General features: G+C 40.2%; 1 protein-coding gene across 4 annotated transcripts in view; it reads left to right on the top strand.

Annotated features, from left to right (window-relative positions):
• Positions 1–375: 375 nt before the first annotated feature.
• pebp4 (phosphatidylethanolamine binding protein 4) overlaps positions 376–12,409 on the top strand; it is a 53,235-nt gene continuing 41,201 nt past the window's right edge. The window contains exons 1-3 of one of the 4 annotated variants that reach the window (XM_086075067.1): positions 384–514; positions 911–987; positions 1,541–1,676. Coding sequence is in view for 1 of the 4 variants with exons in the window: in XM_086075063.1 (XP_085931189.1) it covers positions 3,414–3,416 (3 nt within the window). In the remaining 3 variants the exon portion in view is untranslated. Of the gene's footprint in view, positions 515–910; positions 988–1,540; positions 1,691–3,283; positions 3,417–12,409 lie in introns of those variants that run through there. The other 3 variants (XM_086075064.1, XM_086075065.1, XM_086075063.1) reach the window with 3 other exon arrangements.

Raw genomic sequence — 12,409 nt, 5'->3', positions numbered from 1 at the left:
AACAAAACAAAGACCTGCCATGCAAAAAAAACAATCACGACAGGTGGTCCTGTATCCTTTTCTGCCATTACGCAAACTACGTACTCGGGGCACAGACGCAAGAAGTGTGAGCTAAGCCAGGAGCCAATCAGTAACGAAGCACATTTCGTTACGGGTTGGCTAGAATCTAATATTCCCCGCCATGTACACAGTTTATTAATAATATATAATTATATATATTTTGTTAACCATAAGTACAAGTCTGTTACAGGTTGATAAAGCGATTTTAAGTGAATCCGACAACTTAATTCTAAGTAATAATAACAATAATAATAACATGATTAGTTTTTAGATTCGATTCGCGCCTCTAAAAGAGAGGGGGGGGGGGGGGGGGTTGGCGGAAATGGCGGAACGTGGACTACGTTGGGGACAGGTGTGAGTTCATTCAGTGACTCATCAGACATTTTTGTGGCCTCCCGAACGCGTCGCTTACGACTCGAGGACGTCGGAAGGAAGCGGGAACTTCAACGCGATGGTATGAATATATGTCGCACTTTGTTCATGAAAGTTATAGAAAGTTTTGTCGCGTCTTCAAAGTATCGAACGAGTTGTACTGCTGCTGCTTTCATGTGGTAAACACGAACAAACAACGAACTCTGTGGTTTGTTTTGCATTTTCGGGTTTCATTTTGCTCCCAGCTAAAGTGTCAAGCGCCAAGCTAGCAATGACAAACATGCTGCTATTATGACAAATGAGATAAACATGCCGCTAAGCACCGCTGCCACCGACACGCAGACGCACCAACACAAAAGTTGTCGACCATTGCGTAAAATAGTCGCTAACTGTATTCAACAGGTGTCATCACAAGTCCTATTGTCTAATATAGTAAGGCACTACTAGTCTAGTCTACTATTTTCCATCTATTGTGCAGACTGTGCTTCTCGTCTTCCTGCTCTTATGTGGCTCAATGTGAGACACCCTGAGCTCTGAGGATGCTTCTTTTTGCCGGTAAGTACTGTCGACTCATTGAATTTAGTGAGTCGTTCATTTGACATTGTGCTCATCACTGGGCGAATAGCAATCTATCTTGTCTATCCATCAATCCATCTGTTTACATTTAGTCAATAAACAGTCAGGTACCCAGGATTAAATGGAGGCTCAGAGGGGATCGAGCCCCTCTCTTTGGGATGACCTCCCGGTAAACATTAGGCAGGCCTCCTAGACTGCCCATTTTTTTTTAAAACTAGTCTTCAAATACATTTTTATTATTCGGCTTTTGCGCTATTTATTGCTTTTTAAACTATGAAAGGTGCTATATTAATAAAGGTTTGATAAATTGAAATGTTGTTGCCTTCTTTGTACTGTAACTGTTCAATTGCATTGTCCCTATTTAATAAATGATTCTGATTAAATTGTGTCCTGTTGTGGCTGACGAGGGTTTATGCATTATGACTATCCTTTTAAGTAAGCTACAGCATATAATCATGGCGCTAAAAGTAATCTATAATTTTATTATTATTATTATTATTATTAATAATCATTCTTTTTCTGTTCATTTAAGCAACGGCCTGGAGGTATTGTACCCAGAGCTGCACGTTGATAGATGCCTGATTGTTCCAAAGGATGACAGGAATCTTCGAAAGAAGCTCACCACCGAATGGGAAGCTCCAACTATTCGATACCCTGAAGCGGATGCGGTAAGATAATCAATGTGCGTGTGTGTGTCTATTCTAATTGAATAACCGTAACCATAAACAGTCACATCTCGGATAATCTCATAATGTCTTACAACTTGTTCAAGAAAAGACAACTCTAAACATGTTCTGCAGGGATATTGATTGCAAAGTACAAACTGAAGAATTGTCTAGATGGTAAAACACAAAAGTGAACAGTTATGGGACATTTAATATCGTTTCAATAGTGAAAATGTGCATCCCCCTTTGTTAACACCAGAGTGCACTAATGTCTCACATTTGTTGCCATTGAAGTTACCTTCTGTCCCAATCAAACTCCAGTGGGTGGTGCTAGCACTTCATTATACCGCAATGAACAATGGATGAATGTACAGTACTGTGATTTCATTTTTTTTTGTACATGCTTTTATATAATATAATTTGATTAGCACACATTTATCTAAAAAGAACAGTGCAGCACCAAGCTCTTGAGTCTAAATGTTATGGAGGATACTTTTTCAAATGCAGGGCTAATTTGTTGAGAAAAAAAAAGTGAATCAGTTTAAAATGTCTGTTTTATTTCGGATCTAGTTTAAAATTTTAGTTGATGTATGCTTGTGTTAGAATTAGACAGTGGCAGTAGGTTGGGGCTCGGGGTTAACATTTCTGCCTCACAGTTGAGATGTCCAAGGTGCAAATTTCAGCTCATTTCTACTGTGTGCAATTCCTCCAACATTCCAAAAACATGCATGTTAGGTTGTTTGGAAGCTCTAAATTGCCCGTAGGTGTGAATATGTGTGTGAAAGGTTGTTTGTAGATTACATGTGATTGGCTGGCGACCAGTCCTGGGTGTGTGTGTGTGTGTGTGAGCCGTCCGTCCCTTGACAAAAGTCAGCTGTGATGGGCTCCAGCTCACCCACAATCCAAGCACCATAGAAATATAGAAGTCAGATGATAACTGTGCCCTGTCAAATCTTTCAGGTGACTGTAGGGTAAAGTAAAATGTTTTGCACTTGACTACAATTGCTGCACTCGGAAGATGAGCACAAGTGTAATTTTCTAATCCTAGTTTTGTGTTGCAACCAATTGAGAGCATTAAAGTGCCCGATTGAAGTTGACATGAAAAAATGCAATTGAAATCCAACTGGATGTAGGATCTCCTCTGTGGATTCAACAGCTAAGCAGTTCAGTTTGAACATGATCTATTGCCCAAACACCATTTGATCTATGAGTCCTATAATACTGTGTGGACTGATTCGCAGTTATGACCAGACAGCAAAACGCATTACACGTAAAAAGAAATCAATACTAACTTTATTTGCTTTGAAATGTATTTCCCCCCCGTTTCCCTGACACTCGAGCAAATTGGCGCAATTGAAGGGCTGTGATTGTCGCTTGTATTGTTGCTGTGCCAGTCCACCACGCTTTCTGTCAACGTGCCACTGCTATTCTCTGCCACTCAGCCTCGCAAACCTGTGGCAGCGGTACAGAATAGTGGCTGCTTCGGCTTGAATCCACCCACTGTTACACCCACTTCAATGCTGAGAAGGGAGGCATGCCTGCTGAGTAATTGTAATGGAGTGCAATAGGCACTAAGGCCTATAAACACGCCTCTAAATACGGCGAAACCTCTTAAGTCCAACGCTTTGAAATTGGAGCTAACCACAATTGTTGTGGAAAAATTGTCTTTGGGTTTTTCATGTTGACTGGCATGTGAGGATCGCATGCTCACCTGACGAGACCTCATTTCAGCCAGAATCAATGGTTTGACTGTTTCACTTTCTTTTTGTGTTGAAATGAGAAGATGAATGTGAACAGGAAGTTACTGTGAAACATGTTTAGCTGCTTTTAAATTGGTAGGATTAGGTGTTCACTTGAGGTCTTGCCAACTGTTTTTATGAACAAAGAACTGGTTTGTATTTTTAGACAGTTGAGTGTCATCTCTTTGCGGTCTTGGACAAGAGAGCAAAGAGCAAAACTGATGCTACGATGACTGCTACGTTAGCCTCTCCTGCTAGCTAGCAAGCTAGCTAGCTTGCCACACACTGGTTAGCTTCCATACAAGTCACTTGTTAACAAATGTAGTGTGTTATACTTGTGTGCTATGTTATAAAGTTTTACAGTTTATTAGTAGCTGATTTCAGTTTACATTTATGTTGGTGTTTTCAAAAAGTGTTTTTACTAATACATTTTTATTTCTTTATTTTCTAAGTTTTGTTTTGAAATCTGAATAAGATCAACTCATAAAATGCTAAACAAATTATTGAAAATATTCCACTGAGTGAGATGTGAAATAAAAATGGTAACAGTGAAACAAAAAATGTAACAAAAAAAGAAGAATGATAGTCGTAGAAATGATTAGAGATGAGGCTTGGTGTTTTTATTACTTTGGTCCAAGGGTGGCCAAGTTCAGTCCTCGAGAGCCCCTATCCAGCCTGTTTTCTATGTTTCTCACCACTAACACACCTGATTCATGATCAGGATCGTTATCAGGCTTCTGCAAAGCTTGCTGATGAGCTGATCATTAGATTCAGCTGCGCTGAAGGAGGGAGACATGGAAAACAGGCTGGATAGGGGGCTATCGAGGACCGAACTTGGCCACCCCTGCTTTGGTCTATAGACGCAGAGGTGTGTTTATTACTTTGGCCTACAGTTCACATCCAGAAAGACTAAATGATATCCCAAGCAAGTGAAATAGATAAAAAAGTCTAGCTTTATTTTAACACTGGTTGCATTTGTTCCTATCATAAAAGTCGTAAACACGTCTCGAAGACACAAACTTTAAAGTCACAGGCGTTTGAGTCGGGATCAAAGCCAAAAGGGCTTTCGAACGTTGCCTTTCTTTTGGTAGACATTTGGATGGATGGAATGAGGGTTTTAAAACACGAGTGTGATTAGAGCTGCCTCAATATGATGATCTCTTGAGCTTCTAATAGCGCTTTTTCCTCTGTCTCTGTCTTTTCTGCTTTTCGCTCTCTGTGAATGATTTTTATGCTTTGCTAAAACGTGGGGGCGTTGAGAGAGGATTTAAATGCAACGATCCCCCTCCTCTTATTTGCGTGTGTGTGTGTGTGTGTGTTTTGTTTTGGTGAATCTCTGCGTTCTTTTCTGCGAGCCTCTGATGACGACAGGGCAGCTTTAAGCCTGGCTGTGCCCACGGCAGCCTGCCGTCTCCGTGCTGCCCACTCTCCCCCGTGTTGGCATGCCGGAGACGCGAGGGTGGGGTTCCTCTCGCGCAGACCCTGTCATTCCCAGGAAAGCCTACACGTCCACCCATGCAGGATTCCTAATCGGGCCCCCATGTTAGGACTAGAAGAGCTCAAAAATTGCAAGTTTATAGGACCACTTGGCTTTTTTTGTTTTGTTTAGCTAGGTTAGCTAATATGCAGGCTTTTTAGACATGGTACGTTCGGCTCAACAAGTGAATCACGAACTGTAATGTTTAAAGCACGCCGCCACACGTGTGACAAGGCCAAACGCGACTGAACTGGACAATCGCTAAGACATTAGGCATGATGAGCTTGCGAAGGAAAAGTGGATTACTGTCTTCCTGACATCTCTCCTCCAAAGATTGTCTCATTCCAAGATGGCTTTGGATTAAACGGCATTGAGATCCAATTTTTTTGTGGCTAAACAGGACCTGGAATCCTGAGAATCTAATCAGATATCAGTTTTTGGTGTGCAGTGTGTTTATGTTGGCATCTGCTTGGTTAAATTGACTTGAATACAGGCTTGATATTTATTTTTGTTGTTGTGCTGAGCATCCAGATGCTTTATTACCATGTTGCATGGGTTCCATTTCCGGTTCTGAGAATCATCATCACACTTTATCGTCTTTGTCATCTCTTGAAAATATATATAAGTGAGAGAATAGTAACATGTCAATGAAATTGAGCTTTTTAATAGACCATTACAAATCCTAACTGGATGTCTACAACCCCCCCCCCCCCCACCCCCCATTCAGTAAATGCCAATTAGTCAGTAACTTCAATGGATAGTAACCGTAAATCTATTTTGCTTCACATCTAAACTATATCAGAAATAAGAATTGCATTTTTACACTCCTACTTGAAACAAATGAGGAATAAGTCTACTGGTGAGTGGTGATGTCATGATAAAATGCAATCCTTATATAAAAATTGCTCCGAAAGTTTACTGAGGTTGATAGCAAAGAAATTGGAGAAAACGGCTGGTCTTTATTGGATATAAAACATGAACCTGTGCCTCCTGATTGCTATTCAGTAGTCATACGGGAAGTCTTACCTTTTCAATACATATACATTGATGGTAAGCTCTGTTCAAACTCATACTGTGCAACTGATGCTTGGATAAACATGCAAGATTAAATTTCTATTTTTAAGAAGTACAGAAACGTAACATTTACCAGGCAATCATTTATCGACTGCGCGATGATGCTGTCATGCTAAGACGTTCCTTTTTAATATGATCAGATGACGTGACCCAAAATATCAAAACTTTACTCCTTGTGTTGAACATTTCAGTCCTCATCTAAACTCTTGTGTTCATAGTTTGCATAATAACTGATTTAAAAACTAAATGTAGACAAAACTTTGGGAAAGGATTACTGTGGTGCTTATGCTTAAAACTGGGTTAATTTATTTATTTTTCTCCTCCTGACAGCCTCTTTTCTTTTACAAGCGCGTAATCCTGAAGTGAAGTGATCATATGAAGTTTACTTTAAGACACACATGCATGGCTTAGTGGCACTTTGCCCAAAATGTTTTGTGGTCCGGCACAGGGTTTAGTTACACTTGTGTCCCAATCCTCTGATTCACCTTCTCTAAGAACAGCTTCGGGGCTGCTCATTATGCTTAACGCTCCATAATGCCTTCCCCTTCATCTCCTCAGTGCTCTTATTGTCTTAACTCTGAACGAGTGTAAGGGAAAAACAGGTTAATACACATTTGGCAGATAAAACAAGATGTTTACGCTCCTTTTTTTTTTTTTTTTTGTTGAAAGTTTTTCGCGGGGAAATAATTCTCACAACTTAGATTCTTCCATTTAAAGTGCTTTTTCCTGTCTTTTGTGTAATTGCTATGGTATCTTTTGACATTGGAAGTGGTGCTAGCAAATTAGCAATCAGGCCCATTGATGCATTGATTAACGTAAGGACGGTCGATGATAAAATTGCTTGGTCTATCTGTACATAAGAAGCAAAGAAAATGATGTGCAGATTAATTGGTAATCCACTTACATTATTCGTTCTGGTTCTCATTCTTCCTTTCCTTTCAGAGCAACACTCTGAAATCAGTACAAACCCGACCTCCTATCTTGATGTAACAAAATACCTGATTTAATTACCTCGAATGACTCAAAGAAGAAATTATTTTTCGTTTGGGAGATCTTTCAACTATAGCCACCTGCTCCTCCTCCATTCGGTGCTTTTGCATGCTTGCCGCAGCAGATTAACAGTTTCAAAGCAAACTGTGACCTACACAAATACGACTGTAGAGCATCAGCGTAAACGGGATAAGACGGCTCTTGAGCATCACTGTGACCAGTATGTTTACCATGGTTTTGTTGTCCTAAAGGTTGATGTTTATGAATTATTAAGCAAAAGGTGGGATGGTTTTAGATTCAAGAAGCTTAAATTGTGAAATCTCTAATAAGCTTCCATTCCTACTAGCCAATCACATTGAATTTTAGTGGGCTTGTTTGTTGATCACCTCAACTGACTCACACAACACCCCTCCCTGAATAAAAACACCAGAGATTTAGGTGGCTTTTCAAAACATGTATCTCGACATTTATCCATCTTAATCTTCTTAACATATTAAAGTGATTTTTTTTTTTAATTTCTTCTTGACGCTGGAGTGGCTGAAGCTCAAAGCTTAGCACTCCTCATGGCACTAAGACCTTCAAGTCTTTGTGGACATCTTGTGCTGTTGAATAAGAGAGATGTGGGCACAGCTCAACCTGCTTCTCCACCGCAGAGCCGTGCCCGCTGTGAGGCCATTTCATTTTTGATTATATATTTTGTTGATTCAGTCATTAGTCCAACTGTTGCACGCAGTCAGTGTTCTTAGGTTCGGCTCTGCCAGCACTGCCCACACTATGGTGTTGGAGGTTTGGAGCTGAAACGAAAGCTCACAGAGTAGGTGTTTGCAGGATGCTTTCTTTCTTTCTTTCTGGGAATGTCAGGAGAGCTATCGATGATGGGCGATGACATGAAGTACTGCAGCTGAATGCCGTTGCTAGAGATTAGGGCTTTTCTCAGATAGTGTAGATGATGCGTCTAACCTTTTCTTTCGCCGTGACACAAATCTGCATATCCGCAGTGACTGTTCCAATGTGTTTTTCTTAAAACACAATTTCAGTGAGCAGGCAGGCAGCTCAAAGGTCCCGGTCAAACTCAAATCCGGCTCGAGTCCTTATTTGTCCTTGTGCTCTGTGGAAGTGCCTCAGGGGTAAAGTGTTGGCTCATTGCATCAGTAAAAGTGAAGTTTACATGTGCTCATTGTGGCTGAAGTCTGACATGGTATTTAGCCTCATGTCTGTCTGCGTTAAAGTGGAGATGATGGGGGTCCAATGAATCGTGGCACAAGTTCACGCAAAGTACAGAAAGAATCATAGTTATTAGTCTGAATTGTTTTTATCTGTTTGAATATATTTGTGTATGTAAATTGATGGCTAATGAAAAGTATTCCTCATCCCACCTTGCCCAGGTGGTAGTAAATCCAATTTGTGGTTTTATAAAAAAAAATGCAATGCAACGATTGCAACTTTTCGGAAAGTGACCTGAAATTTTGACTGAATATTCGGTGTTTGTGTTAAATTGTATCTTCCCGTATATATAAAACGTTATTGAACACAGCAGCTCCACACAGATGAGCACTCCAAGCAAACCATGAGTGCTTGCTTCTTTTCATGTCACAGCCAATAGAAGAAATTGATTGGACCTGGGTGTCTTAAGAGGACTGGATTTTCCTCAACCATCATATTTTTTTTCTTTAACTACAGATTACATTTTTAATTTCTTTGTCCAAATCCTATCGAGTGGTATTTCAGGTTTTTTTTCCTTAAATGAAAAGTTGATATTGTTGTAGGGAGGTAAAAAAAAGTCTTTTTTCATGTGTGCAGGAATGTAGATTTCTTCCTTCCGTGAAATCCTAATTGTGCCTTGGAGGCCTGCTAGGCTATCTGTGCTCAGCTCAACGGGATTTGTGTGTGTGTGTGTGTGTGTGTGTGTGTGTCTATTTGCTTCAATGTGCATATAACCTCTTTCATTGCACAAGATGCAGAATTTTCTTTTTGTTTTGTTTACATTTGCCGATAGGCTGATCCTGTACATCTGTACTTTGATTTTCGTTTATTTTGTCAAAGCTATTGAAAGTTTTATTTTTTTCTTTCCTCATCAAATATTTGTGTGAGGCAGATTCCAGGCCAAGCTTTTACGGTTGATCTTGTCGATTGGTGCAAGTTCATAATTTATAGGAACAAAAATATACCTATTGGGTCACAACAATCTGTCTGAGGTATTTCTTGAATTATTGCTGTACATTTATGCAAATCCAGGATAAAATCCTGTCTGCCTGCAGCAACATATCCTCCTGGATTCTGTCTATGTGAGAAAGGCAGGTTGTGGTTGACAGTCAAAAAGGAATTGCGACAACATATATGCCAAGATTATTGCTGTAGTCATTAATTGTTGCCTGAAAGGGGATAAGGATTACCACTCCTATAGAACACTCTCTCTACACCTGTCCTTCTTTAGATCTAACCACATTAAAAAAATAATTTTTTTATTTCAGTATCAGTTAAAGTTGGCAAAATAAGAGGCTGATTTATTCAAATGAATCATCGGCGCTGGAAATGATTCAATATGTGCCACATTCAGATGGGTGATATATTATTCCCTTGGGGAGAGGCAAAGCTGGAGCTGTTTTATTTGTGCTGTCTTTATCAGTGTGTCAAGCAGAAAGGCTGAGCTTGTTCTCTATGAATGGACGAGCCCTTGAACCATAAACCTGTACCTCCTCTGATAACACTTTCTGCATTGTGATTATAAGTGCCATTCTCTGTGACAGCACTAAATATATCAACACGTACAAAATGATCTGTCAGATGTTTTTTTTGTTTTTGTTTGTTTTTTAAAATTTTGTATATAAACCACTTCAACACTAAAGCTTGTCAGTCCGGCGCGCACAATGCATTTTTAAAAGACATATCGAGGATTTAATATACACACACACACACACACACACACAACAACGATGATCTCATCAGTTTACTGACTAAAGACTTACTCATGATAAAATCTGGACCTGTTTAATTGAACACAACGCTGAACTCCTGGCAGGATGCCATGGCCTACTCTCTTCTATTAATGGCAACAGGTGGATGCACTGGACCATTATAAACCCTGCCATCTAATGGAAGAACATTTAATTGCTCTGGCTGCCAGTATACTTTGCTGGCACACGGATTATATATTTTGTAATTGTAGCAGCCACTAAGAGTGTTCCCTGAATTAGTCAGAGCCCAAGTGATGACATGGCCCTGATTGTCAGACGGGTGGGCTGGTGACATTGGAACACAGACGGTGCTTGTCTGTTTGAAATATTCTCTTTCAAGCTTCCAAGCCTTGGGCAGTCCTCCCTCCTCGTCTCCCAACACCCAGCTTCGCCCACTGAAACAAGACTCTTCCATACTGGAAAATCCGGCCCTGTCAACTGGCAGTCTGGACTACGTTCAGCTGACAGAACCCCCCCCCCCCCCTCGCTTAATAATCACTAGAGTTTGCCACCCCATGTAGATGCCTTTTGGTCGGCATCCATGGATGGCGTCAATAGCATCTTCCTACACAACAGTGACTGCGCGGAGGGCACTAGCAAATGTGGGAATAATTTACACTTTCTCACTGTACTACCATCAGAAACCATAATTAATCATGATAGAAAAAATGTGGAAGCCATCTTGGCTGGTGAAACACGCAGTGCCTGTGAACAGCCCTGACGCCTTGAGCCGCTCCGAGGGCCAAATAGAAATGGGTGTCAAGAGTACTTAGAACTAAACTCGCAGCAACATTTTGTCAGCGATTTATAATGTGTAAATTCTTAATCTTCCATGCATGAAACAAACTGCTCGTAAGGTCTAAATTACGGCACAGTTTAAATTATAGTTACACAATATGAGTTCATAATAACTTTATTCAACTTCTTCTATTACATCCAGTATAACTGGCAGAATTGTGCAAACTAATTTAGTTAATGTACTGTGCATGTATTAATTTGAGCAGTGGGGAACTTTTTTCCTATAGGGGCCTCCGAGGTCCATAATATCCAACATTTGACACAAATAGTATAATATTAACGTTATCTACTGTAACATTGTACAGTTTGAACAGTTAGGCTCTGCTTGAATGTAGAAAATAAATGTTAAGTTATATAAAAATTGTACATGTATTAAAAACAAACAGTTCACTTTGAGATTAAATGAAAAAGATTGACCATAAAAGTTAAATACAACTGAACTGTGCTAATGCTATGATTCTTTTGCATATTTACTAATTACAAACAGTTGCTATACTTCTCAAGTATAAAAGTAAATCCTACCTGCTATATCCAGTCGTGTGCCCATGTCATGCCATAGTTTGGCTTTTATACCTTTTTCGGCATACCCTTTAATGGTAATATCATTCAATGCCGGTCTCTTGAACCAAAGAGAAAGTCATCTTTTCGATCTTCTGTCCAGTCAGACATTGTCTATTCAAATGCAGAGTGTACAGCAGGGTGACGATGTGCAAATTGAGTGGGGGGTTGGAAATGGTCCAGGCTTTCCCTCAGTACTGTTTATCCACGTTCGTCACTTCCTCTTTTTGCCCCGTGCGCTGATTTGCTAGCTAAAAGTCAATCACTGTGATGATCAAATGCCCCAACGCCGTTTCGTCATGTGGTCGACATGTTAAATTTGCTGGAAAGGCTCCCCCGACGCATTCCAAATCGATCCGACTTTCGACGTAGCATTGGTGTATCTACGCCGTAGTAAATTCATGAAAAAGGTAATGGTGCAAATGGTTGGTTGTATATTATGACCATTTTTTGGGTTCAAACTGAAGTTTAATTTGTTTTAGAAATATTTGTGTACATGTATGACAAGTTGACAACTTTCTTTCGTCTAATGTCATTATGCTTTTGAATCAAAGTAAAAGTATTCGATGTTGATGGAACAGCATGCTTTGACTTGATAGCATGCTGCTTGCTTGACAAGGTAATTATGGACATGAGTCTAAACATTATAATTTGCTCTGTTTGAATGTGCTGTGTTCTGATCAGCATAACTACCAGTACATGTCAAAAAATATGTTGACCTCATTTAGCATGGCGGGATATGAAGTTCATATTCCTGTGTGCGTTCCCTCTCGAGTACCTGATAGTGGTAGCTACCGTGCTTGAGTGTTTGCATTTGCAGGGATTCGCTTTCACGGCTGTGAGTAGGTGTGTAAAGCATCCACCAGAAAGTGTCGGAAGCCTCAGCTAGCAAGATGGCATCCAGGGTGACTAATAAGCTTAACATGAGCACGGCTGTGGTGAAAGAAGTCGTCAGTGTTGAGAGAAATGCAGAAATTGTTCCCTAGGCTGATACTAATTCCTTCATCCCCCCCCCCCCCCCCCCCAAGCTTCAATCACACTGTGAACCATTATAATGTTTGGTATAGCTTCATAGCACAGAACTCGGAATACACAAACAGACTGAATTTTAGAATTCATCAAAGTACCGTAGTATTTCCTACGACT

Source organism: Leptonotus elevatus, chromosome 5, assembly GCF_054856555.1.
Source record: "Leptonotus elevatus isolate MCC_2025b chromosome 5, RoL_Lele_1.0, whole genome shotgun sequence".
NCBI lineage: Eukaryota > Metazoa > Chordata > Actinopteri > Syngnathiformes > Syngnathidae > Leptonotus > Leptonotus elevatus.
This window is presented reverse-complemented; position numbering and strand designations above follow the sequence as displayed.